Source organism: Dunckerocampus dactyliophorus, chromosome 18 (assembly GCF_027744805.1).
Source record: "Dunckerocampus dactyliophorus isolate RoL2022-P2 chromosome 18, RoL_Ddac_1.1, whole genome shotgun sequence".
In the NCBI taxonomy this organism is placed as follows: domain Eukaryota; kingdom Metazoa; phylum Chordata; class Actinopteri; order Syngnathiformes; family Syngnathidae; genus Dunckerocampus; species Dunckerocampus dactyliophorus.
Window position 1 is genome coordinate 3,065,039 of NC_072836.1, and position 25,903 is coordinate 3,090,941.

At 46.4% G+C, this 25,903-nt stretch overlaps 2 protein-coding genes across 4 annotated transcripts; both read right to left on the reverse strand.

Moving 5' to 3' along the window:
* Nucleotides 1-270: 270 nt before the first annotated feature.
* On the reverse strand, nt 271-17,996 carry ppfia3 (PTPRF interacting protein alpha 3). Of its 2 annotated transcripts, XM_054759948.1 has the most exons (31): nt 17,827-17,996; nt 16,693-17,266; nt 14,164-14,265; nt 13,849-14,088; nt 13,717-13,770; nt 13,516-13,644; nt 13,336-13,428; nt 12,727-12,779; nt 12,546-12,639; nt 12,343-12,477; nt 11,821-11,904; nt 11,456-11,587; nt 10,698-10,760; nt 10,531-10,610; nt 10,147-10,315; nt 8,744-8,937; nt 8,386-8,626; nt 8,145-8,278; nt 7,916-8,070; nt 7,063-7,162; nt 6,914-6,995; nt 6,636-6,836; nt 6,201-6,266; nt 5,846-5,872; nt 5,585-5,760; nt 5,417-5,514; nt 4,078-4,253; nt 3,930-3,998; nt 3,682-3,844; nt 1,876-1,929; nt 271-1,800 (listed from the first exon to the last, which is right to left on the reverse strand). In XM_054759948.1, exons 2-30 carry the CDS (start codon nt 17,029-17,031, stop codon nt 1,877-1,879), a joined length of 3,702 nt encoding a protein of 1,233 aa, XP_054615923.1. In that variant the 5' UTR covers nt 17,032-17,266; nt 17,827-17,996; the 3' UTR covers nt 271-1,800; nt 1,876. The 2 variants fall into 2 exon arrangements, 1 of the variants encoding a protein (XP_054615923.1); XR_008566777.1 differs by lacking the exons at nt 271-1,800; nt 1,876-1,929; nt 3,682-3,844; nt 5,417-5,514.
* Nucleotides 17,997-19,676: 1,680 nt separating this feature from the next.
* nucb1 (nucleobindin 1) lies at nt 19,677-24,790 on the reverse strand. 2 transcript variants are annotated; one of them, XM_054760549.1, is made up of 13 exons: nt 24,658-24,790; nt 23,848-23,971; nt 23,671-23,778; nt 23,482-23,614; nt 23,298-23,401; nt 23,033-23,218; nt 22,868-22,958; nt 22,726-22,784; nt 22,569-22,661; nt 21,977-22,066; nt 21,442-21,612; nt 21,242-21,353; nt 19,677-21,164 (listed from the first exon to the last, which is right to left on the reverse strand). In XM_054760549.1, the coding sequence occupies exons 1-13, from the start codon at nt 24,666-24,668 to the stop codon at nt 21,088-21,090; spliced, it is 1,359 nt and encodes a 452-aa protein (XP_054616524.1). In that variant the 5' UTR covers nt 24,669-24,790; the 3' UTR covers nt 19,677-21,087. The 2 variants fall into 2 exon arrangements, with proteins under 2 accessions (XP_054616524.1, XP_054616523.1); XM_054760548.1 differs by having other exon boundaries at nt 19,678-21,167; nt 24,658-24,789.
* Nucleotides 24,791-25,903: the final 1,113 nt, after the last annotated feature.

Sequence of the window (25,903 nt, forward strand, 5' to 3'; positions counted from 1 at the left end):
CCATTTTCTATTCTGCTTGTCCTCACTAGGGTTGCGGGGGTATGCCTATCCCAGCTGACTTTGGGCAAGACGTGTGGTACACCCTGGACTAGTCACCAGCCAGTCGCAGGGTAAAGTTAAAATTATTATGGGAATAAATAGTATGGGAGACGGTCCCATTATAATGAGTTTATGAAGGTGCACAGAGAGTGCCACATATATTTGTGGCGGGCTGCCAGAAATAAATGAACGTATGAGAAACATTGCAATAGCAAGACAAGTGAGAGCAAGTTGGAGATGATGAGCAGATCCACAGGGACTGCTTTATTTATTCATTCTTTTCTTTCTTTTTTTGTTTACATCACCATTTTCATCGTATTTGTTCATTTTCCATAGGATATCTTCAGTTTGTATAACGACCACTTGAATGATGGAAACCTGTGAAATCATCATTGCACAATGTGTTGTCAAAACGCAAACACACACACACACACACACACACACACACACACACACACACACACACGCACACACACACACACGGCGGAACCGGAATGAACGTTTGCGTCAAGAGGGGGCGGGACGTGTACGTTTATCCGATACATACCTAAAGAAAATAAATTAGTCATCGTAAAAAAATCAAAAATACAACTGAAAAAAAATTTCACACATTTTACAAATTGAAATACCCCCCCCCCCTTTGTAGATGTATCATACAGATATATGTTTTTTTTGTTTTTTTTTTAATCGATAAGGACACCTCATTATCTTCACCACCGACAAACAAAGAAAAAGTTCATTGTGGTTTTCTTTTAAGACATGCATCGTAAACACAGAGGCTAAAGGTTTCCTTTCCTGGCCGTCGTCGTCATCATCATCATCATCATCATCATCATCATCATCATACTATTCTCCTCCCTCCATTGAGAAAGCTCTTATGGCTTGTGTGCGTGTCCCCCTCCCATCATCCATCACTCCTCATGCAGCCTTGTATTCCCTAAAGAAGTGTCCGCTTTCACTGCTGTCCCCCCCCCCAAAAAAACCCACCTGCTACCTGTACCTGTTTGGACAAAATATAAATGGGAGGCCACGGGCTGTTCTTCCACACGAGACTCCTCCAAGCACGCCTTTATGGCGCTGGCTTTGTGCACTGGGAGCGCAAACGTCTTCCCACAAAGTTGGAAGCATACAATTGTCCAAAATGTCTCGTTAAGATGACAATCCGAGGACAAGAAGTCTGTGTCCCAATACTGTAGTTCATATAGGTTAGTCTAACAATTTGTAAATAACTTTCAGCCAGTGACGCCACAAAATAGTTGAACCTGATGCCTGTGTGACCCGGCCCGGCCCCCTTCCCACCGGAGCGTTTGATGTGTATTATTATGGTCTGCAGTGAAAAGAGCTTCCTGGCCTATCGACTTTCAAGGTGGCACAAGACAAAAGAATGAAGAGCGTCCCTGTGATGTGGTTTGAGGCTCAGTGCCGGCCATGTTTTACTGCCCGCGTCAATTGGGGACACTCAGACAGACGCCCCCCCCACCCCAGCAGAACACAGTAGAAGCCAACAATGGAGCCTCAGCGGGCCTGCGGCAATGTCCTTTGCCGTTCTGACTCATTTACGAGCACACTAACGTCCTCTTCTTGTTGCGGGTTAAAAGACGTGTTTAGGTTAAAAAATGGAGATGGGGTGTTTCTGCTCATGTACCTTCCCTGCTATGAGGACACGTTCACGTTCATCTCCTTCCCGTCCGTCTATGCGTGTGTTATTGCAGACTTGAGGTGTTGGATGGTCCTTCAGAGGGTCTCGGTGCGCTCGGCGGCCTGAGGAGACAAACGCACCGTCAACAACAAGAGACTTGCTCTGGCCGTCTTAACGAGCAGGTGGGCGGCCATCACCTCAGCAGGAATACGTCCTCACGGAGGCAGACTCACCCCGGGCAGCGGAGTTGGCTGTGAAGTGGGGAGACACAGAGTTATTACGCCAAACACCACTGACATTCCGCTGGAATGGAGGATAAAACGTCCTCCTCTGTACTTTGAGGACGCCGCTCCCTGTCATTGACACTTCCTCTCATACACGGAAGCGAGAAATTCCACGGGCAGGATAATGGAAGGCTAGCACGGAAACAAGCAAACAAGCTGCTCTCTTACAGTACATTACAACGTTGTCTTCTCCGAAAGAAATGTTGGTGTTGAAGCTGAGCAGCTAGTCAGGGATTCTTAACTGGCAAACGTGCACAGGAAGTCAAAAAGGTGGACTTACACGTGCGTCACCAAAAATTGAAAAAGTACAGGTGGTCCTCAGGTTGTGAAGGAGTTCTCTTCAGAGACTGAACAGATAGCTAAATCCGTGTTGTTTTCGTCAACGATGACGATTTTTTTTTTTTGACAAACCAGAGTGCAGAAGAGTGTAACGTAGTAGAAATCACAAATATATTATCATATATTTTTTATATTTTCTATCATACTTCTCTTAAAAGTAATGTTAAAATCTTGTCTCAGCTTGTTCTCGTAGACCCAATCTCGTGTATCGCCTCGTCTCGTGAACTGAGTGTCTCATGGCACTCCTAATATTTGTACATTTTCTCTTAGGGGTGTACTCACTTTTGCTGCAGCGGTTTTAGACATTAATAAAGGCTGTGTGCCGTTTCAGGGGAAAGCAAATTTTACACTAACACAAGCTGTACACTGACTACTTAACGTCATATCAAAGTGTCACATGTTCAGTGTAGTCCAATGAAAAGATATGAACAAATATTTGCAGAAATGTGAGGGGTGTACTCACTTTTATGAGGTTCTGTATGGTGCTGCCGGCAGGTCCCATGCAGAGGGTTTATTTCCTACCACTTCAGTGTGTGTGTGTGCGTGTGTATGTGTGTGAGGGAGACTTTCAAAGACTGACTGACTGACTGATCAAGAAGGAAAGATGTGAGATTGGTGTCGCTAGCTGTGGTCCAAAAAGCGCCACAAGCGTCTGGGTTGGTCCGGACACGTTCCAACACGCTGTGAGGAACATACATGGTATGGGGAGATGAACTTTACCGTACAGTGTGAGTGTTTATGTGTGTGTACACATTACAACAGCTGTTCAGCTCCATTCCAGTATATAAAGTAGGACGTTTCTGACATCCGACCAGGAAAAGTAAACTACTCGGGGCAAGAAGATTGTCATCCCAACAAGGGCGCCCCCCACAGAGATGCGGTAAAAGAAAATGTATGTGTATTTGTTTATTAATACTATTTGATACCACCACTTTAACACAAGCTGTCATACTTGGAAAGTGAAGATTTTGAAGACTGCAGACACTGAAATTGTTTCTTTGCTAGCTTTTTGAGCGGCCATGTTTATTGTTTACATCTGACTTGCTTGGAATGCTTTGAGGTCAGACCTCGGAAGCGCCGACTGGGAGACTTTTAAACTTCCCGACAGTTCTTCAAGTAATTACCACCAAAGTTGAACAACTTTAGCCCAGAAAAACACTCAAATGAAACGTACTTTCTTGTACATTGCACTGCCACTAGGTGGCAAGAACAAGAATGAAAGCTGGAGGAGGAATAAAATGTACTGAAAAGTAAAAAGCAGGGATTGGTTCCTAATCTTTTCGGACCTTTGGGCTTGATTCTTGTCATTCCTGCTCTGCGAGTTACAAAGGAGCCGCACCTGCAAGGTCAGTCATGAGAGGTGTCAAAGTTCACACTCACCGTCACTCTGAACTTTCCTGAGGGTGACTGAGGGCGTGGCGATGGCGGAGGCACGGAAGTTAGCAGGCAGGGTCTCAGCCGAGTCGGAGGTCACGCCCCGCAGGTCCTTCTCTCGGAACATCTTCCTCCAGGAAGGCGAGCGCGTGAAGGTCTTGGTTCCGTCCTGCGGGCCGGAGAGAGGGGGGAGGGGACAGTGAGAAGGTGGCGTCTACAAGTCTTCTTTTGCTAGCTGGATGGCGGGCGCTGACCTCATCGGGCCGTCTCTCCGTCCCCATGGAGATGAGGGAGTTGTACTCCTGCTCCAGGAGCTGCCGGGCCTGCAGGAGCGACGTGACGGACATTACTTCTGACCGGACAGGACAGATAGTAATAGATTACTCAAGGTCCACTCGGTACCTGTGTGTTCTGATTGGGGATCTGCAGCAGCAGGGCCAGGTCCGTGTAGTCGAAGGTGTCATCCAGAGCCAGCAGGGCGCCGTGGACGCCGCTTTCACGAAGGTTGTCGGCGTACTCCTTCAGGCCGATGGTCTGCACCCAGCACATGACCCGCTCGTTGGACCACACCATCACATCTGGAGGGGGGGGGGGGGGGGGGGGGGGGGGGGATGAGGCAGCCAATTCATTACGTACATCAGCGGTCTTGCTCAATCATAAACACTGCGGAGGCGGGACTAAGATGATGTAAAGGTACGTGTGGACCACCAGAAGCTGACTTCTTCATTTGCGTCCTTGTTAAGCCTCCACATTCCACATGCAGTTGTGGCTTTAAGCGTTGCGGTTTCGTGTACCACAAAGGCCAAAATGGCTTCCAGCCATGCGGGAATCAGCACAACTCTTTTCACAATCACTTTAATTGCTTTTAATTGATGTTATTATGTTACAATCAAAGGGCTTGGTACATGGAAAAAAAAGAGAAAAAAAAGGTGGGTCTTCAAGTATGCAGTGTTTCCCGCAGGACTGCAATCTATCTGTGGCAGCTCAGTGTTTGTGTGTGGACGGGTGAAACTGAATTTTATTTAACAAAAGAACAACAATTTATTGACTCGCAGGTGTCATTTTGGCATTTTTTGATGTGCATGCGTACACACGAGTGATTAAAAAAAAAAAAACATTCATGTTTCCTGGGCTCCATGTAAGTTTGTGCTGACCAGTCAATCAGAAATATGTTTTTAAATTTAATATAATGTATATTTATATAAAATAAAATATAATCATAATCAAATATATATAATCATAAACCAATCTTTTTTTAAAAATTCATCTGTTGCAGTCCTTTTTTAAAGACTTAATCAAAATTTAAAAAAATACACACTTACTGTATTTATACACACACACACATTTATACATCACATAAATAAATAGAATAACATTTCAACAAATTAATAAATACAATTTCAACAATAAATAAATGAATTTCAACAGCACCGGAAAAAAACATGAAAAAAAATAAATGTGGCAAAAGCTTGTGGTGTCCCGTCCCGTCACTCAGCTTACCTTTTTCCTGAGCTCAAACATATTGACATAATTTTTTACACATAATGACCTGAGGCATGATTAACTAGTAAATAAAATGACATAATCACACACGATACACATCTCTATTATAAATAAAGGAATGTATGGGAAGCACTGCTTTGTCTGCTTATTTGTGTGTTGGGTCTTCATTTTGCTTCAATAAGAGACAATGACACAGCATGACGAGGCAGAACGGGTCCAGCCCCGCCCCCTCGCTCACCTTTGTTCTGGTGGACGCTCTCCTCCCTCCTGCGCTCCAGCTCCTTGCGATCGTAGTTGAGGCGCTTGAGGCACATGATGCCATAATGCAAGCTGACCCTGTGAGAGGCGAGAGGCGCCTGTGATCCAACACACCTGAGCACAGGATGTTCTCCTGCCTCTAACTCACCTGTGGAAGCTGTCCACCATCTTCAGCTGTCCTCTCAGCTCCTTCTTGGTCAGGTGGTCCAACATGCGGGCGTCCACCAGCGACTCCATGAAGTAGCTACGGTACTGCGGCAGGCCCAGGCTGGGCAGCCAGTCGTTGCCCACCCACTCGTGATTCATGTCGCCGTACGCCAGAATCTGAAAGGGTGGGAGAAAAGGTGATCATGATGGACATTAATCAGCTCGTCCACATAGACGCTAGCCGCTCGGGCGGATCCCTCACCTGATCCCAGCTGAACTCCTTCAGCTCCTGAATGGTGGTGAGAAGAGAGGTGGCGGACAGAAAGAGAGCGAGGTGGCGAGGTGGGGCGTGTGGCGATGGAGGCCAAGCAGAGGAGCGAGGAACCACAGAGGACAAAGGGAGGAAGAGTGTGTTAGTGAACGGGCAATTAGCTGGAAGCACTTCACAGTGAAACAGCAACCACAAGGTGAGAGGAAGAAGAAGAAGAAGACGACGACGAAGGCCCACACACACAGAACCAGAGAAAAAGAAGAAGAGGAGGAGGGACACTCATCAACGTGGTTCTTTAAAAAAAAATAATAAAAAGAAAAATGACGACAGACAGGCCGACACTAACCGGCGGCTTGGTTGCTGCGTTCAAGGACTCCATCTCGGCGTGGGTCATCCAAACGTTACTTGTTGACTGCGGACACAAAAGCGACACGGTGAGATGACAACCACCTTCTTCATTTGCTCCCTTTTTAAACGTCAAGAAGTATGAAGTTCTGTTGCCAAGAAAGGGAAAAGGAATTTACTCCAACTCTTCAGAGGGAAAAAAGCATGAATGATTGACGTTTATTACATTATATTGGGAATTATGTTTTATATTCTTTTTTTTACTGCTTTTGTTTTGAACATTTTCTGTGTTTTACTAGCAGTTGTGGTCCATGTGCAAAATCTATTAGCGTTCCTCAGTTTGACTTTCATCACGGCTGCTTTATGTTTGGACCCGTCTCTAAACGTCTAGCAGCGACATGAAGAACTGGAGTGAAGCAGAAAGCATGAGTCTCACAGAGCGAGTGCTGGCCGGGGCGGACGGGCTGGTGAGGGACACCATCTCCTGGATGGCCAGTCGCAGTTTGAGGCGGTGCAGCGGGTTGCTGATGCCAATCTCACGCTGGATCTCCGTGTCGGACAGGTTGGCCATGATGGCGCCACTCTTCACGTTGGCCCGGCATGCCGCCACGTACCACGCCGGCATCCCCACCCACAGCTGGAAGGATATCATTGACAGGTTCGGTGAGGTGGGGGGAGGGGGGGTTGTTCATGGAAGGTGACTTCAAGACGTACCTCCAGCCACGACACCACGGTGGGTCCATCCCAGGACGCAAAGGGGAGACCTTGGCGACATGCTTCTTCTAAGAGCTCGTGCCTGATAAGAGGAGCGGTTGTCATTTTCTTCCGTTAAATCCTCGAAATATGAATGCAAAGAAACTCACTTCTTCTTGCTGCGACGGTCTTTGTCAGCTGGACCCAAAGTGCCTGTCTTGTTCATCCCCATGGGGTCTCCAGAGGCCAGGTCCTCAGAGGGCGTTGATGCTGGTGGATGCACAGGAAGTTCAACTTAGCTATATATCTGTTAAAACCAATTCCATTTCAGGAACACCTGCAAATGGATACACGGCTCATTCCTCCCCCTCCAAACCATCCGGCTAGCTTGACATTAAAGTTACCCTCTTATTTCAGATCCACATTTGCAATAAAACTTTTAGATTTGATTCATCATTCATTAGATTCATCTCCAGAACCCTCCCCTTCTCTCTTCAATTACCATTGTTCAGTCACCACACAAATCCAGGTTTAATCCCCAAGTATGCCTCACACACTTATTGAAGACATTTCAAGTATGGAATGTATAGCTGCTCACCACTAAGACAGCACTTTGTCTTCTATTTGGCGTATTTGTTAAGCTGTGGCAGCGTCTGAGAAAGCTATATTTAACTTTCACTTTTGCTTCTCAGCACACAACTGTGGTGCGGTCAAGGACCGAAATCTCAACATAGGAGGATAAAACATTCAGTGAAGCATGAAACCATAAACGTAAAAATTGTGGGCTTTCTAGTAGTGGTATATGTATGCTGTACATTTTTACCTGTACATTTACCTGTATCATGTAAAATGACCTATTTTGTGAGGAAAAAAAATAATATATAATTTTTTTTCGAGAGTTCACGAATCATACTGAATGGTGAATATGTGGGGATCCAACATTATATCATTAAAAGTGCATTAAAGCTAGTGGAGACGCAGGAATGATGGCAAAAAGCCTGTCCCAATATTTTTGTTGCTTACCAAGAGAAGATGAGCCATCCCGCCCAGGTTGGCCCATCCTGCCCTTCTCCTTCTTCCAAAAAAGTCGTCCGATGGAAGACTTGATGCTCTTCTTCTTGCTGGACTTGTGCAGGGAATCCTGGCTGCTGTTGGTGCTGCCGCCATCTGCTGACAGACTGGAGGAAAGGTGTGCAAGTCAGCGGACGCACCGTGATGCTTTCGTGTTTTCAGACGTCTGAACCCGCCTTACCTGCGGAAATCGCGGGGGTCGTCCAGCATGGCCCCCGGGTGGGTTAGGGTCATCCTGTCCAGGCGCAGCGCACGTGGCGTGGGAGGGGGTGTGGAGTCGAGGAGGGCAAGGGAGCGCTCGTCGTCTTTGTTGTTCTAAAAACATTTCAGAGAAACCAGGAATGAATAGTGGAAGACGACCGTAAAGTATCCCTGTGGACATCTTTTGGATCTTCTAATAAAAAATGCAGTTCCCAATGCACCTGTCTGTCATTCTCGCGGGCCGGCGAGTGGGGAAGGCGAGGTGTGGAGTGTCCCGAGCTGGGGGGTGAGGGAGAGGCCAGCGTGGAGGAGGTGATGGAGGAGGGGATGAAGCCCCGCCCCGTGGCATCCCTCCCCAGGGAGGATGGCGGGATGGGCGGACTGTCCAGGACCACGCTGCTGACCCGGCTTTCAATCTCCTCCGCACGCAGCTCCGTGTTCTCCTTCTCCTCTTGGATTAGCCTGGGTGGTGGAGGGAGGAGAAAAGTCCCTGCAGCTAGTAGCTTAGTTTAGCATGTAGCATGCAAATGGTGGACACTCTTTCAACCTGCAAGGTCTCCAAAAAAAATGTTGTCTTACTTGATCTCCTTGTTGATGGCCTCCAGCTGTTCCTGCAGCATGATGGCCAGCGTCTGCACATCCGTCTGTCCGCTGGGGGAAAGCAGCTCGGAGCCGAAGCGGTGCTCGCCGTCGTCCTCGTCATCGGAGCAGCCTACGTCCACGCCGTGCTCGTAGCCGGTCCCCAGCAGGGCCCCTGTCTCCCAGTCTGTATACTGCATGCAGAGATCACACCAACTCATATCAAATTTGTTGAGAGGGTGGGGATTTATTTCATTTATTTTAGATCAGGCTTAAATATACATAAGATTAGTAATAAATTGATTTTGATGCTGTGTTATTTTTTTGCAGATTCTTCATTTATTACTCTTTGAGAGTATTAAAGGACAAAGCCTCCCATTATAACCACAATTTTTATTATTTATTATTATTATCATTATTTTTATGATAGGTGGGTTTTCTTGCAATCAATCAATATTAATTATTCATTTAAACTCTTTAAAATGATTTATTATTATTATTAATCATGATTTAAAATGTCACTACAGAGTGGATACCCGCCTACAGTCGTCCCTATGGTTGCTTATGGCGGTTAATTGCTTCCAGACCCGACCGCGATAAGTGAATTTCCGCAAAGTAGGATTCAATATTAACAAATGGAATATTTTCGTTGTTATGACATACAAAACCTGTTTACAATCTTCTAAACAAGGTTTTTTTTTTACATTATTAGACCCCTCAAGACATTAAATAACACCCATATAGTCACCTTTACATTTGTATTACCCAATACAGTAGATATAATCAGAGCAGATAAGACATGTTAGACATAAATAAGATAACTGACTCACATGTGAGCAGTTCCTTGTTTTTTCCTGGACAGCGTACTTCCAGCGTACTTCCTTGCGGCTTTAAATGGCTTAATACAAGTATTGCCCAATGTAGTAGACAGAATACGAGTATATAAGCCATATAAGACGTAAATAAAACTGCCTGTGCAAATGTGTTCCCTAGGGAACCTTAGTGGCGTGTCTAGTGCCTGTCTCACCGAACACAGACACTGTAGATAGAATACAGTACTAGATTCACAATCACAATGCTTCTTCTACCTTGTATTCGTATTTGAAGTTCATTTAGTTTGATCATTTAGACATTTTTATGCTTGAAAATGCATAGTTTAGACGTGAAAAAACGTGATACAGCGAGGGAGCGATAATTGTACCTTGTTGTGTTATTTTTGGTTTGGTTTGGTTTGGTTTGATGACCTCATGTTGGTTTGTGTCAAAAAATACATTTTTATGAAGTCTTAATTACTCGCTACTACTTTGAACGACATGTGTTGTGTGTGCACAGCCCTACGCGTGCTTCCAAAAGTATTCCCTGCATACGTATGACTGCATGACTGGGAGACGTTCCAAGCCCACCTTGGTGGCGTCCTCTCGCACCGAGCTCCAACGGGCTCGGTGGCTCCGCCTGACTCCACCCCCGAGGGAGGCGTTACCGAAGGCATCCAGGTGAGTGGTGGAGCCCGCCGGGAGCGAGCCACCCCCATGGGAATACCGCAACTCCAGAGCGCTGCCAGGCAGAGATCGACTGGAGAGACAAGGACGAGACAGGAGGGTTGGTTCTGCCCGCAGGAAGGAATGACGTCATGTAGCATATGACGCATGACGTGCACACAAACAGGGGATGGGTGGGTGCGTGTGGGTGTAACTATCAAAAGGAGCTCTATATCAGGTGTTCATTCAACTTGACAATACATCACTTTGTCATGTTTGCACGTTTGATGAGGTCTGGAGGGGCCCCACCTGGAATACGAGCCGCCGGGCCTCGCTCTCAGTTGGTCCAACTCCAGCTGAAGACGCTCCAGCTCTGCTATGAGCTGGTCCTGGGAGGGGGAGAGGTGGGGACACAGGAGGTGAAAACTGGAGCAACGTACCCGCCACAGGAGTCTAATGAGGGTGTGACGCCTCACCTTGTTTGTCAGGAGATCATCCTGAATTTTCTTCATGTTGGACAGCTCCTCAGAAAGGGCGTTCTAGAAGAAAGGCGTCGGGAGGAGCAGTTTTATTATTAGTAGTACAGTGGTACTTTGGTTAGCGTCCGCCCCGTTTAGTGTGTTTTTCCACTTAACATCCCAAATCTTTGCTGAAATTTAAAAAAAAAAAAAGGGATTACCCTTCAAGCATAATCTCCTCTCCTCCCTCTTTACAAAACTAAGTAAAAGTGATCTTAAATGTTCAGCTGTCCGTTCATTTGTCATTTGTAATTATTTTTGCATCATTTTCTGCATGTAAAACTATTGTCTAATGTGTTCTGCGTTAACATTTTTGTGGTGTCTAGAACGGATTAATTGGATTTACATTATTTTAATGGGAAAATTAGCTTTGGTTAAAGTCTGCTTTGGTTTGAGTCGGACCTTTTGGAAGATAATAACATTAACCAGGGCACCTCAGTATTATTATATATATATATATATATATATATATAAATAAAAGACATAATAATAGTTCATTAAGGACTCTTAATATAGTAATAGTTGGTGAGTTGGAACACAGTAGAGTTGGAAAACAGTATAGTTGGAATACAGTATATCCCGCCTAGTTTGACATTTGGCATGAGTCAAGTGAATATTTATTTCAAATGATGATTTTTTTTCCAGCATAAGTCCAAGCTGGGCAGATCAAGATAAGGCAACTATTTCCCCCCGCGAAACGGGCAAGGTGGGCTCACCTTCTCCTCCAGGGCGGCCATCCTCTCCTTCAGGTGCAGCTGCAGCCTCTCGTTGGACTCGGACAGCAGCTTATCCACCGTGTCGGACAGACGCTTGTTGTGTTCGTCGTTCATCCTCTCCCGCTGCCTCGCCTGGGGGAGGTGGGGTGACATGGAAAGAGGATGAAAGTGTGACGAGAAGGGGGGAAAGCAGCGGTGGGAGGAGAATTCATAACAAGTCTTCTGTTTGACATCGAGATTCTAATCTTTTGCTTTAGAAAATTAACGCGCCTTTGTGCGGTTGCACGCAGCCCGACTCAGGGCGCCGTGGGGGGGTGGTGATAAGAGGTGGGGGTGGGGGGATGGAGAACCAAAGCGTGACTCACTCGCTGCAGCTCTTGGTTCTTCTCCTCCAGTTGCGCCTCCATCTGTCGCAGGCGCTCCTCAAAGTTGCCATGACGCTCCTCGGCCTGAATGTTGGAAGGATGAAGAGTTAGTGAACCTCATCTTGACGCCATGCGTGCGTCACACGCAACGAGCGGGCCTCGCTCTCATCGCTCCATCTTGCCTCGACACGTAGACGCTAATTGGGGACGTTTAAGATGTTTGGCAGCAGCTGGCAGGAAAATGAATGTGCTTTTATTTTGGCAGCAGTCAAAAGCTTCCAGAAATGCTGGAGGAGAGCAAACGAGCATTTCGCTACGTCGCTCATCAAGCGTTTGAGAGGCGTACAGTTCCTGACGTGTCGGGCTTCGCTAGACTGGCAGTGAACATACACTCAACAAAAACACAAACACAACACTTTTGTTTTTGCTCTTTCATCAGCTCAACTCATAGACATTTTGGAGTGGCCTTTTACTGTGGCCAGCGTAAGGCACACCTGTGCAATAATCACGCACATCACACACCTTGTTGAGGGCCGCCACTCTCTGAGCCAGCTGAGCTTCGATCTCAGGCAGCGTCTCAGCTCTCTGCAGGGTTTGCTGCAATTTCTGCTTGGCGTCATCCAGGCGCTCCTGAAGCTGCCGGTTCTTCTCCTCGCTCTGCAGAGGGACAGAGGCATGTTGCCAAATGCGCTAGTCGGAATATTGTTACAGATCCCATCCCCGACCTGTCTATAGAGAGACTCTTTGCTGGCCAGCTCGTTCTCCAGCTTGTCTTTGATGTCATGGAGAGATGTCGCCTCCCGCTGGGCGCTGAGGTACCTGCAAGCGGCAGAACATCATCAGACAGGGCGGGGCAGGGTGGGAGGGGAGTCCAGGTGCCTTGCGGAGGGAAAAATACACACATACCTGCGCTCCAATGTGGTGATTCTCTCCTCCATGTCCTCTCTTTGACACAGTGCCTGGAGAGGGAGAAGATAAATGATGACACAGGAGGAGGAAAAGAACAGAAACTCAAAAGGGAGAAGATGAGTGACAAGCAGGGGCGGACCGGCCATGGGAATACCAGGAGTTTTACCGGTGGACTGATTGATGGCCCAGGGACCATGCCGTTGCAGACAAAACACAGCAGAGGGAGTGTGTTGGCACATTCAGGGCCACACCTCCGTACACACATAACACGTGTTGTGCACAGGGCTTTGCTGCCATGACACGCACGTGGGGTGTCAAGTCAGCCCGGGGTCCGGTATGTGACACCGCACCCCTGAAAGCTGCCCAGTAGGAGAGTGAGAAATATTCACCACCAGTGCGTGATTAGTGTTTTTTGTGTATGCATTTCCTGTCCAAGCGCCTGCACTGTAAGACGCGCAGGTCGTTGGCTATTTTTTTTTGGACATATGCACCATTTGCAGTTTGTCTTAGCTCTTATGCTGATGTTTAATTTTATGTTTCGAACAACAATAAAAAATCATAAATGGCCCCTGAACAGCACTTTGGACGCCCCTGAACGAGTCTCACCTCCTTCACGTCCCGTTGGAGTTTCTGGTTGGCCTCCTCCGACCGGGCCAGCTCCCTCCTGGCGGATGTCAGCTGCTCCTCAATCTCGCCGACCTGACAGGAAGTGACAGGGCGTGGGTCAGGTCACCTATGTGCTGGCGGCGTTGTGCCCCCTGCCTAAGTGTGACCACTCCCCGGTACCTGTCTGCACATGAGGGCCAGTCTCTCCTTCAGCTGGCCCAGCTCTGATCTCTGGCGCTCGATCTCGCCCTCCCGCTGCCGGTCGATCTCGCCGTCATCCAAAATGGAGGACGGGCCGTTGGGCAGCCGCTGTGGAGACATTTATTAAGTTAAATATTGCGATATACATATTATATATGTTGCTTGTGTGGTTTAAATGACCTCCTTGTCGATTCCTTGCTGTCGCCGTTTGATTTGCTCTCGCAGAGACAAAACCTACAACAACAAGAGTGGACGTCATGAGTGGAGGCAGGGGGGACTGCGGCGATATTTGTCCAACGTGTACAAACGGACTTCCTGTGAGGACGACTGCAGCTCGTCCTCCAGTGCCGCCACACGCTCCAGCGCCACGCGTAGTCTCTCTCGGACCTTCTCGTCCAGAGCTTTGTGGTGCTCAAAGAGCGACTTGAGGGCCTTGAGGACCTCCACCTCGCTGGAGACCCCTGCTGGGGACTGGGCCTGCCTCTTCACCACAGTCATCCTCAAGCTGCGCTCGTGACGGGACACCAGGCACTCCAGGTGCTCCAGCAGCAGCTGGAAGACCACGTGCAATTAAGTCGGTTAGAAAAAGGAAGTTACATCGCATGTCTAATCAAGAAGTCTACTGACTCGTGTGTTGTTGCGCTCGGCCTTCAGCTCAGCGATCTCCTCCTCGCGCTCCAGCAGCTGCTCCCTGCACAGGTTCAGCTCTTTGGTGAGCACGGCAAACTCCTGCAAGGCCACAAGAGGGCGCTGTTACAAACTCAATAGCTTCCGCATAACCTCATGTCGTTGCTCATCTTCCTCAAAACAAACAGTTCTACACATAACACAAGAGTGAAAATCCACTACAGTTAATTTCAGTGACATATGAGACCTTAATTATAGATTTTGGTAGTTAAGAGCACAACCTGTTTACAACCTTCCAAATATGCTTTAACATTATTAGAGCCCTCTAGAAAGAAATAACACACCTATAGTCACCTTTATTACCCAATATAGTACACATAATAATAATAAAATAAGCCATTTAAGACATAATGCTCCTGTATGTTGCTGTTACTGTGTTCTGGTGCCAGGGGAGCTGAGTGGGGGGTGGACAGGAAGTGACATCGGGAGCTCAGAGTTGAGCTTTGCGTGGCCGACTACAGAAACAGTAGCCCATGTTTTTATTATGGATTTTCATTAGCGATTATTGTGCCTATTAGGAGATCATTCAAACCTGCAATAAAAGCCCTTGGAGCAAATCTACCAACCCCCTTTTAAACACAGTCGTGATTATGTCGCATCTGAAATTATTTTTGTTTTGCAGTAACCCAGAGAGTGTGTTTGTGTGTGTTTGCCTGCAGGTTAGCAGAGCGCCGCCATGATGGGAATGAGGCCAACTGACAGACAGCGGTTGTCAAATTGTGCAATTACATGTGATTGCCTCTGGTGTAGCTATGTGGTATCCACGGCAACGCATCAACAACAAAGAGGGGGCTTGCACCCGACATTTTCACGTGGCATCAACACAAAAAAGAAATTCTTGAAATGCCCGAACTGTACAGAAGTCATGGAAGCAATGCTAATGCTAACTAGCCATGCAAGTCTGTTTAGGAGGCTAACAGCGCCACCTACTGCGCCGTCCAGCCAGAACACGGTGCACCGACTGGGCTGAGAGGATGCTTGTTTGACAAGATGGCCGAGTGTGCAGATGGCGTGTTCTGGGCCCAAAAACATTCTGGGAGAGTTTTGGGCTGAGTTCAAGGAAAAGGATGGTGTGAAGTGCATCACACATTCTAGAATCTTCTCTCTCTAGTTTGCATCACCTGATTCAAACATGCAGCAGTATGCTCATCATTATGTCCTCTCTCACTCTCTCTGTGCTTCATATTAGCACAGTGTTGTTGTTTTGTTTTTGTTTTTTTAATTCCACACTCTGTTCCTTCTCTCTCTTGGCAACACACAGACGAACTCGATGAACTCGTCTCTCGTAGAATCTATCACAGCCGCCATGTTTGCCACTGCCCGTCTCTCCGGGAGCTCGAAAGAAGTCCAATCTGTAGCATTTTTCATGCAGGACCGAGTCCACACAGCACATGTAAGAGTTATGAAGCACAATGTGGCGTCAAGACAATCACCTGTGGGTGGCAGCAAATGAAAGATAACCTTCCTTAGACCTAGCCATGCCGCTGCAAACTTTTTGATATTGTTCACCTGCTGTACTTACTTCAATTGGTGCACTTGCGTACTTACTTACACTTAAGACTTTTGAGTGCATAAGTGCTGAGAAGTACCACAAAACGCCGTACCCGGATGTTGCGCTCAACATGCCGCAAATGGTGAGTGTGCAGCGACGGATGCTTTGTCATCGCCATCTTAGCTACGTAACAAAAAGGGGAGGGACTAACTGGAATGCTTGCATCACAATTAAAAAGAAGAGAAGAAGAGAAGGAAGCCAATAAATCAGTGTTTCCCGTGCATTCATTTATTTGTGTGCCCCGCCACAAATACATTTGGAGCAACCATTTTTTTAAAAACGATTTGACACTACCCGTTTGCTCTCGCTCACAAGCAACACCCAATAGCTTGCAGTCCTGCAGGAAACACTGTCAATATTGCCATTATCATTTCCGGTAAGTGCACAACAACAATAATCAATTTGGGGCGGCACAAACTGCCAAAATTTGTGCCATCAGGAAGTAAGTATGCAGTGTAGTATACATAACTAACACACATACATACATAATGAATGACTGACTGGATTTGCACAAATTGAAACACAGCAAAATACGATAGAGAATATTAACATGCTAACCTAATGTTAGCATGTGCCTTGTTTCTAGCTGTGTGTCCTCAAATGTTCAAATTGTCTCAGCCAATGAGCAGCCAGGAATAGTTTACATCACCCTGGAGGACTAGAAAAGACTACAAATAGTCCATGGTAGTACCTGCTCCAATAGCGAGTAAAGCCGCTAACTATGTACTGTAAAGGGGGTGTGCAAGGAGATTTTTGCTTAATAACATCATGTGACCAGTCAAGTTTAAAAAGTGCAGTTTTTCAATTGAGCTGCTTCACTTCCTGTCGCACTTAAAATGGGCCTTAAAACATTTTCTCTACGCTTGATAAAACTTTTACAGTTGACCGCGGGACAGATATGTAAGAGGTGGTCCTACCTGGGGGAGTGCGATGGACAGCTGCCTCTGGAGGGACTCCTTCTCGTGTCCCAGCTCCCGCAGGCGGAGGTGGGCTGTCCCCAGGCTGTCCTGTGTCTCTCTCAGGCTCTCCAGCAGCCTCTCCCTCTCCGTCAGCATGTTGACCATCAGAGACTCCAGGTTGCCCGTGCTGCCCCCTTCATCACCTCCGCCGCCGCCAGCACGAGGGTCCCGGCTGCCATAGCCCCCGATGCCTCCCATGCCACCGCCCATCCCTGCTCCACCTCCTGCCGGCGAGGACGAGCCGGCTCCGCCGCCGCGCCCATCCTCCGAGATGGTGGGCATCACCTCGCACATCATCTTGAAGCCCGAGTGTGTGTGTGATGGAGGAAGGGGTAGGGGTTCTAGCGTTTGGTCATGTGAAGCTCAGGTGTGCTTGGTTGAGTCCTCGGGTGAGGCAGGATAGGGTGTGGGGTGGGGGTGAGGAGTGGTGGGGTGCAGGTGAGGTGGTGCAGGGGTGAGAGAGGGAAAAGTGCAGGTTGGGGTGGACGCCCCTTGACCCCCGGCTCAGGCTTCAGTAAGACCAGAGAAGAACCTGTAAGGAAGAGAAGATAACAAACATCTCCTAAATACGCGCGCACACGCACGCTGATACTGCAGTCTGGCAGCCATGGTGTGTGTGTAGTCGTGGTGAATGTTAGCGTTTAGCAGAAATACATTAAACAAACAGCAAGCCTCAGGGGGGTGTCAGGACTGGGGGGGAAGAGATGCCACGCTGTTGTAAGAAGAAAAAAAGGTGTTGTCATGATAAGTAGTGGAATATTTCTTTGTTATTATCCTGGTGATGCCAGGGTGGGAAGAGGGTTGTTGTCTCGTGCAGGAAACGTAGGAACATCCCCAGACGTGCAGGTGGGAGGTGTCAATCATCCTTTCGTCATCACGAGGCCTAATTAAGACATTTCAACATGGTGGAAAACCTTTTTTTTTTTTTTTAAACATCGACGCCTGCTTCCTCCCCACACCCCTCTACGACATCACTCCCTCCCCCTTTTCTCACACAGCACCCCCCCCCCACCCATAAAAACAGCTGGACGGTCTAACCGCCGATGATGATGATGATGATGATGATTTCCGGGGCCTGGTCGAGTCTCTTACCCGAATCATGGTCGAGCACGGATGGGAAGAAAAGGCGCATCGAGGCCGGCCTCAGTCCATCACAACATCGTAGAGGCGGCGGCTGCAGGTTGTCCTGTTCCAGCCCGGTTAGCAGGCTGCTCCATCCCCTCCCTGCGCGATGGGAGCGACGGTACCCTGGACTATCAAGATGGCCGCCCTGTGCGCGAGATATTTCCGGAGGCGATTTCACAACAAAAGCGAGTGAAAATCAACGCGTCTGTGTAGGCTCTCAGTCGTACAGGAGTTGTCCATCGAGGAAAAGGCTTCTTGAGACGTCATCTGTACTTCTGTGTAGAAGGTGTCGTCCGACACCTTCTACACAGAAGTACAGATGACGTCTCAAGAAGCCTTTTCCTCAGTGAAAATCAACGTTTGAAAACACAAAACAAGCAAACACTTTGGATAGCGTTATTGTCTTATTTAATGATCAAGTTTTTCAAAAAACAAAGTTAGTAGTTAATCATAAAGCATGACAATTAATTGCCATTCTTATATTTAATACAGCTGCTGTATCGTGGTATAGGGATTATTGTTTGTAAATATAGGTCCTTTGTTAAATCCTTACTTAGAAATCAAAGCCTCGCTCTTATTCTGAAGACCGCTACCAATACTTCCTCCTTCGGCTGACGTCTGTGTGCATCTGATCACTTCCTGTCATTCATCTTCCCGCATCTCCTTCACTGGAAGACGCCTTAAGACGTAAAGCATCTACCCTTCGCATCAACTGGCGTCTTTTCACCACATTCAGACACCAAAACCGTCGCGCTTTAATGCTACAATTGATCGCTGAAGAATACATTCAACCTGAAATAATAGACAATAGCACCCTCTGGCGCGTGAAGGACAAAACTGCAAGGTGCTGAAAGCGGCGTCATGTACTCAGGAACTGAAAAATTTAAAAAATAAAATTTAAAAAAATTCAAAGCTTGGACGTACACCAACATTGAAATAAACATAAATTTTAATTAATTGTATTAAAAGTTTAAAATGTTAGTACTTTCAGAACTTCATTAAAAATTAACAGCCACTGAGAGTTGTACTAAACATAATACAGTAGTTTAGTAAATACATTGACGCCTTGCTCTTACTCTGACACTTAAAAATGTATATTTCCACCATTACACCTCTCAGCCAATCAGAGCTAAGCGAAGGCGGGTCTTCAGTCTCCATGAGAGCAGAGGATGCTGAGAAAGCAGTGACGTAATGTTCTAGTTCAGAAAAACTTTCACACATTACGTAACGCCACACTAATTTAACAAGACAAAAAATGTATAAAACAGCAGTTTTATTGACCTATTATATCAACGTAGTTCACTTTAGTTTTAAAAAGTTGAATGAGTGACACTTCTCAAAGCTTGCAGAATATTTCCACGTGATGCATCATTGTGACAGCGGAATCTCAACAGTTATTTTTAACACCCATCTCGCTTCGTGGCTTCTTACTCAGAGCGTCTTTATTTGGAGGACGTGACGGACAGGAGGCAGCTGCGTGGACACCAGGAGGGGCAGGTCCAGGCAAGGTCAGGGCAGGTCAGCGGCTGAGAGGAATGTCCTGAAGGGCAGCGGCCAGGGAGCATCTCGGCCAGCCGCCAGTGTCCCTAAGGGGCTGTGACAGGATGACGGACCCAGTGGAGAATTTGCTACTTATAAGGCTGGTTTTTGAGGGAAGGAAAAAAAAAATCAAGCACTTTCGAGGCAGTTACACAATAAATTTCAGCTGACAATGCTGATGTATTTTTTTGAAGCACATTTTCCATGTTGAATATTTTAGAAAAATTACCACAGAAAAAATGCCTCAATAAATGAAAAGCACTTAAATTGATTAAATTAAGATTTTATTTCAATTCACAGCACCCCCCCCCCCCAAAAAAAAATTAAATTAAAAAAAACTTAACTGCAATCTTGAATCTCATATGGACCACAGCAAAGAACACTTGGTATGTCACATTTTGTGCAGCAGTGCACATCATTGGGGAGTGTGTGTGTGTGTGTGTGTGCAGTGTTTCCCATACATTCACTTAATTTGGGCGGCCCGCCACAAATATATGTGGTGCTACTTGTTCGTCCTTGCTCATAAACACATTATAAGACACTTGATATGTTAGAGAATAAGAACACGCAGCAGGAGGGATCGGTGTTGCCAATTTATTAAGCGAGTAACCAGACCCCTCTGGAGACTCCTTTTCTAAAAAACTCCCATCGTCCCTCGCTACATCCTTGTTCCAATATCACTCCCTCACTCTATCGCGCTTTTTCAAATAAAACTAAATGATTGCTGTTTCATGGTTGAGTATGACCTGTTAATAGTAAAAAAAATTGAGTTATTAAGTTCTATGTAGTGTTGTGGTCACTAGGCATCAGTAATATTATGAGACATGATGTTAGATTACATTACCTTTCACACTGCATGGAGACTGGCTACCAAGCTAGCATTGCCCAGCCAACATGCCATGGCTGACATCAAGTGGGGAAAAAAGGTTCTCCTCTCATTCCTTGTGGAAGTGGTAAGTTTTTGTCTTCTTTGTCCTTATTCCCCACTCCGTTTGAAATACCTGCTCAAGTTTAGAATAAGTAAAATGAAGAGGCTAACTAGTTAGCTCGGCAGCTTGCTATGCTGGCGCAGGCTGTCTGTTACATCCCTGCAGTGATCCCGTAGCCTGCGCAACGTGACGCAAACAGAATAATTGGAGTGTGAAGGTGACTACTGGGGTGTTATTTCATGTCTACAGGGATCAAATCATGTCAAAACCTGTATTTACAAAATCATAAACAGGTTTTCTATGCTCCAACTCTGAAAATATTCAATTTATTAACATCAACTCATATCGTGGAAATGAATTTACTGCGGTCAGCTCTGGAAGCAATTACCCATGATAAACGAGGGATTACTGTAGTGACAAATCTAGCGAAGCCTTCTGGAGAGTCTGACATGAAAGAACGTATCGCTCTTCTCAACGAGCAGCGGACTTTGCTATGGGCCACCGCTCATCTAGGAGCACTCACTGGCAGCTCCGTCTTGCTTGTGACATTTTAAAAAAACGACAAAAAGGAGCGACAGAAGAAAGTTCATTTGTAGTTCTTCAGATATTTGTTCTGCTTTTCATGTTTTTTCCTCACTTTTTGCTAATGCCTCATGGTCAATTACAGTACGCAAAGTTGACAACGGTGTCATCCCCCACCACAAATAGATCACTGCCCTGTGGGAAACACTGGTGTGTGTGTGTGTGCGCGCGCCACTGTTCAAGTGTGTGTTGGCAGGTTCTGGGGTGGTTCTGCAGGTAGATGATTCTGTACTTCAGCTTCAACTGCAACCTTTCCTGCTGAGAAAGACAAAACGACAACTCATTCAATCCCAAATTCAGAGGTTCATCACCCCATCAATCCCAAAGTGCACCTTTATCTTCCACTTTTGGAGGATGAAACTGCAGTTCTCCATGAGGTCCAGAAGGCGGCTGCCCGTCAACTGCCTGCTGCTCTTTCTGCCTCTGAGACATCTCCAACACGGCCTGGAATAGCAAACAATATCATGTATTCTCACACGTTAACAGAATTTTTACATAGATTTAAGTATGGGGCCGTGTCAGGCGTCGTTACCTGCTGGTACTCTCGCCTCTGGGCCTCCAGGGCTTTGCCTCGCTCCTTCAGCAGCTCCTGCTCCTGACGCAGAGTCTCCGTCCTCTTCTTTAGCTCCTCCTCCTTGTCTCGGAGCTCGGCCTCAAAGCGCTGGAGCTCCTCCTCCGTGTACAACGGCTTGGCGTCCAACGTCTGGAGACGACGGTAATGTGAGGTTCACAAAGCCTTAAACAGTGTTTCCCTATTTGCCCTCGCTCATAAACACATAACGGGACTGTCTGCGAATGGAGCTTGTCGTTCCAACCGCGTACTGTATAGCACATCGTAACTCTGCTTTTTAATACACAAGAAGAAGACATAGCAGGAGGGATCAGTGTTGCCAACTCAGTCACTTTGTTGCTATATTTAGTGAGTATCAGACCCCTCTAGATTCTGGTTTTGAAAAACTGGACATTTTTGTGGACTAACATGAAATCTCCACTGCCACAGGTAGATTGCAGTCCTGTGGGAAATACCATAGAAGCCTCACCTGCCCAAACGTCAGGGAATTACTTACCTCCCATTCTTTGGGGTTATTGAACTCCTTCTTCTCCGTGGACTTGAGGAACTCCTCCAGGCTGACCAGCCGATCTTTGTTGGTGTCCACCTTCAGGGAAGAAAGAAAGATTAAGGAAGCGTGTCCTTAGGACCTGCCCTCACCCAGATTCTTTTGTTCTACCAGCTGTGAAATAATGCTAAGAGTCTCAAGCAATGGCAACTAGTAATGTGCGATACCACTGATTTTGTTTCCGATCCAATAAAATTCAGGATGGTATCGGCAATACTGCTCCGATACAGATACTGCAAATTCATCACTTAATGTGTCTGTTAAATTTTTAAAAGTTGTGTATTTCATATCATAGCATAAAGAATACCAGATATTTCATTGATGAAATACATTATTAATTGAAATACATTATAATAATTTCAGTTAATGTATTTATTTATTTTAACCCTTGAAGTACATTGAGGTAGCGAGGTGATTAACAATATAGCCAAGCTAATATACAAAAACAGAAATAACAAGAAACATAACAAAAAAAAAGACGTCTCAAGAAGCCTTTTCCTCGATAACAAAAAAAAGAGGAAAAAACAGAAACAAGGCTCACATTCTTCATGATGTGCTCCCTCATCCTCAGCCTCTCCTCCTCCATCTCCATCATGTCGTCTTCCTCATTCTTGGGGTCATAGACCTTCTCCAGCTGCGAGAGGTTCATGGTAAACAAACAAAAACTGCGTGAACACAGCAGAGAGACGCCCTCTCACCTCTTTGGTGAAAAGCGCCTCCAGCTCCTGCTCGTCCAAGACGCCGTCTCCGTTGGTGTCTATATTGAGGTCAGAGGGAACGCGAGGTCACACGGTGGACTCATAAGCAAGATAGGAGAAAGACACGGTAGCTCACACTCACCGTGGAGTTTGAAGAAAGTCTTGGGGTTGAACTCTTTGGGATCCAGTCCATCTGTTTCCTCCCAGACTTCTCTCAGCTGAGCAACACTACCCTAATGACAGGAAGCAAAGAGACGTGTGATGACCCACTTCCTGTTTACGCCAAAAACCCTGCACTGCCACCCACAGGCGCGTTGACTTTGGGGTGCTGGCGATGTTTCTCCTTCAGCTCCTGTATTCGCTTCTCCTCTTTCTCCCTCTTCTCCTGGTCCAGACCCTTCAGGTACTCGCGCCTCTCGTGCTCCTTCAGCATTTCGTAACGCTTGAACTCTTCGTGTCTCTCGGCGTCGTAGTTCTCCAGGTCTTTGGTGGCCTAGGAACATGAGGGAAGGACTTCAACGTCGGTCTCGTATGTGCCGGTAAACACTACAAACATGGCTGCTGTGTCTTACTGTGGAGATAAGCAGTTCCAAGTCTTTGGCCTCAAATGTGTTCTGATTGTGTGGATCCAGATGTTCAAATTGTTTGAGCAGGGAAACGTGGTCCATCTGCAGGCCTGCAACACACGCACATATAGATATTATACGTTTCATCACAAATCCCCCTGAAAAGAGTGAATCTCTTTGCTGGACTCACTCTGTGTGTTGGTGCTGTCCAGTTTGGCCTTGAGCAGCATCCTCAGACGAGACACTTCCTGCCGCTTCAGCTCATCCAGACGAGTCCTGACGTTGTGGCTCACCAGGTCCAGTTCTTTACTCAGGCGGCCGTTCTACCAAGGGGAGATTGTTAGCATGTGAGGTCAAACAGGAACCAAGCGGGAATTACCTTAATGTCCTCCGTGTTGGCCGTCTGCAGCTTCTCTCTGAAGTGAGGGTCCGTCTCCAAGACCTCAATGACCTCTCGGAGGTATCGGTCGTAGTACAGACCCGTGTCCTGGGGTGGCGGGTTGAAGTGACGTTAAAATGTGTCAAACAACAAGCTCAAGATGACAAAGATTCTAACCATGCTCTCCTCTTGACCGTGTTCTTTAACGTCTGGGTGGACCTCATTGCGGTCGATGGGCACCGACCACACGCCGGCAGAGACGAAGAGAAGCAGTAGCGAGGCACTTTCCAACTTCATCCTCCTACAAGTTAGAAGAGAGTAAATAAGTGTATAAACAACATGCCAAAAGCCATTAAGTGGTAACACTTAAATTAGACACAATTCAATGTGAGATCGAGTCCAAAAAAATCTCCCTTTAAAACACTAGTACGAGCTACTTTTGACTTATATACTGTATTAACCTGGTAAAGACACCGCTATTTCACTATTGTTAGGTGTACCTAATGAAGATTTACACACAAGTAGTCGATAGCTGGTAATTAAACTACACGCCGAATTCAAGCAGAGGACGTGTTGATAACTAAGCCATTTAAAGTTGTGATCATTTTATACGGGCGCCAACGTAACGATCGCAGACAAGAATATCACATTTCTCCAAGGGAGTTGGTCATATGACATTCATATTTAGGAGCACATGCTATTGGTCTCCAACAAGAACACGATAGCAACATTAAAGAGGAATAGTGGCGTCTTTAGGGAGTAACTTAACTAGTTCGGGTAGGAATACCAGTAAGTAAACATTTAAGTGTTTTTGGCTTAGAATCGCTAGCTAGCTAGCTGGTCCTAAACAAAACCCATAAGTATCAACCTGAAACGTTAAATGCGTATCTCCACCTGCACTTCTATGTGCTCAAAAATCATCGTTTACATCGTTTAATCCATACTGATTTAATAAACGCTTTTAAATCAGGCAAATCTTTGTCTTACCGCAGGTGCATTTTTTAACGTGTGGGCCCCGATCCAGGAAGTACAAGCTGTGTTGCGGCGGATCTGATGTCGTCACCAGCATGCTGCATTCAAAGACTCATGGAAATAACGGTATCAGTATTAACAACGTTGGTGGAGGTTCCCGTTGATACTCAGTATGTTTTTTTTTAGCTTTAATTTTACTTTACACTCACTGTGATATATACTGATTGAATTAAATAGAATAACCTCACAAACAGTTTATTTTCCAACGTGCAATGTTAACATTTTGATTAAATTGTCGTAATTACGTCTGTGTAGGCTCTCAGTCGTACAGGAGTTGTCCATCGAGGAAAAGGCTTCTTGAGACGTCATCTGTACTTCTGTGTAGAAGGTGTCGGACGTTTCGCTCCTCATCCGAAGAGCTTCGTCAGCAAACTAATAAGTGCTGGTAGCTTAGGCCTTAAATACAGTAAGAGTGGGCGGAATTGGTGTGCCAACACCCTCCTCCTATTGGTTCGTTACACTAAGCCTGCATTCCTCATCTTTACAGTGGTATAATCCTATCCTGTTATTCACACCTACGATAAAAGGGAAGTGTCGCTCCCTGAATTGGGTATGAACGACTCTGATACTGGCTTGTTAGCATCTATTGTTCTGGCTCGGCCCTGCCTTCACCTCATTTGCAAGACTAAGAGCTGTGGGTTTTGGTCTCAGTAACCTGCTGAACACAGGGTCTGGTTTGGAGCATCCTAAAGACAAGGCTCCAAACCAGAAACAGAGCAATGTGGTCTATTCCATCCACTGTAAAGATGAGGAATGCAAAGAGCACTACATTGGGGAAACTAAGCAAATGCTCCAAAAAAGGCTTTATCAACATCGCAGGGACAATGCTAGTGGTCCTCAATCAGCAGTACATCTACACCTGAAAGCTACCAATCACTCTTTTCAGGACAGCGAGGTAAAGATTTTGGCCAAAGAAAACAGATGGTTTGAAAGAGGAGTAAAGGAAGCTATTTTTGTCAAACAACAGAACCCATCATTGAATCGGAATGGTGGTTTGAGGTTCAATTTGGACCCTGTGTTCAGCAGGTTACTGAGACCAAAACCCACAGCTCTTAGTCTTGCAAATGAGGTGAAGGCAGGGCCGAGCCAGAACAATAGATGCTAACAAGCCAGTATCAGAGTCGTTCATACCCAATTCAGGGAGCGACACTTCCCTTTTATCGTAGGTGTGAATAACAGGATAGGATTATACCACTGTAAA

Bases quoted from the DNA above. Each gene is read 5' to 3' on its own strand.
- ppfia3 (XM_054759948.1), bottom strand. From the start codon at position 17,031: ATGATGTGCGAGGTGATGCCCACCATCTCGGAGGATGGGCGCGGCGGC. The intron at 14,266-16,692 runs GTAGGACCACCT...GTGGCCTTGCAG, and splicing joins TGTCCATCGCACTCCCCCAG to GAGTTTGCCGTGCTCACCAA. The intron at 12,478-12,545 runs GTCGGGGATGGG...GTCCCTCTGCAG, and splicing joins AAGAGTCTCTCTATAGACAG to AGCGAGGAGAAGAACCGGCA.
- nucb1 (XM_054760548.1), bottom strand. The intron at 23,779-23,847 runs GTTAGAATCTTT...CCGCCACCCCAG, and splicing joins ACGGTCAAGAGGAGAGCATG to GACACGGGTCTGTACTACGA. The intron at 22,067-22,568 runs GTGAGCCTTGTT...TCTTCCCTGAAG, and splicing joins GGGAGCACATCATGAAGAAT to GTGGACACCAACAAAGATCG.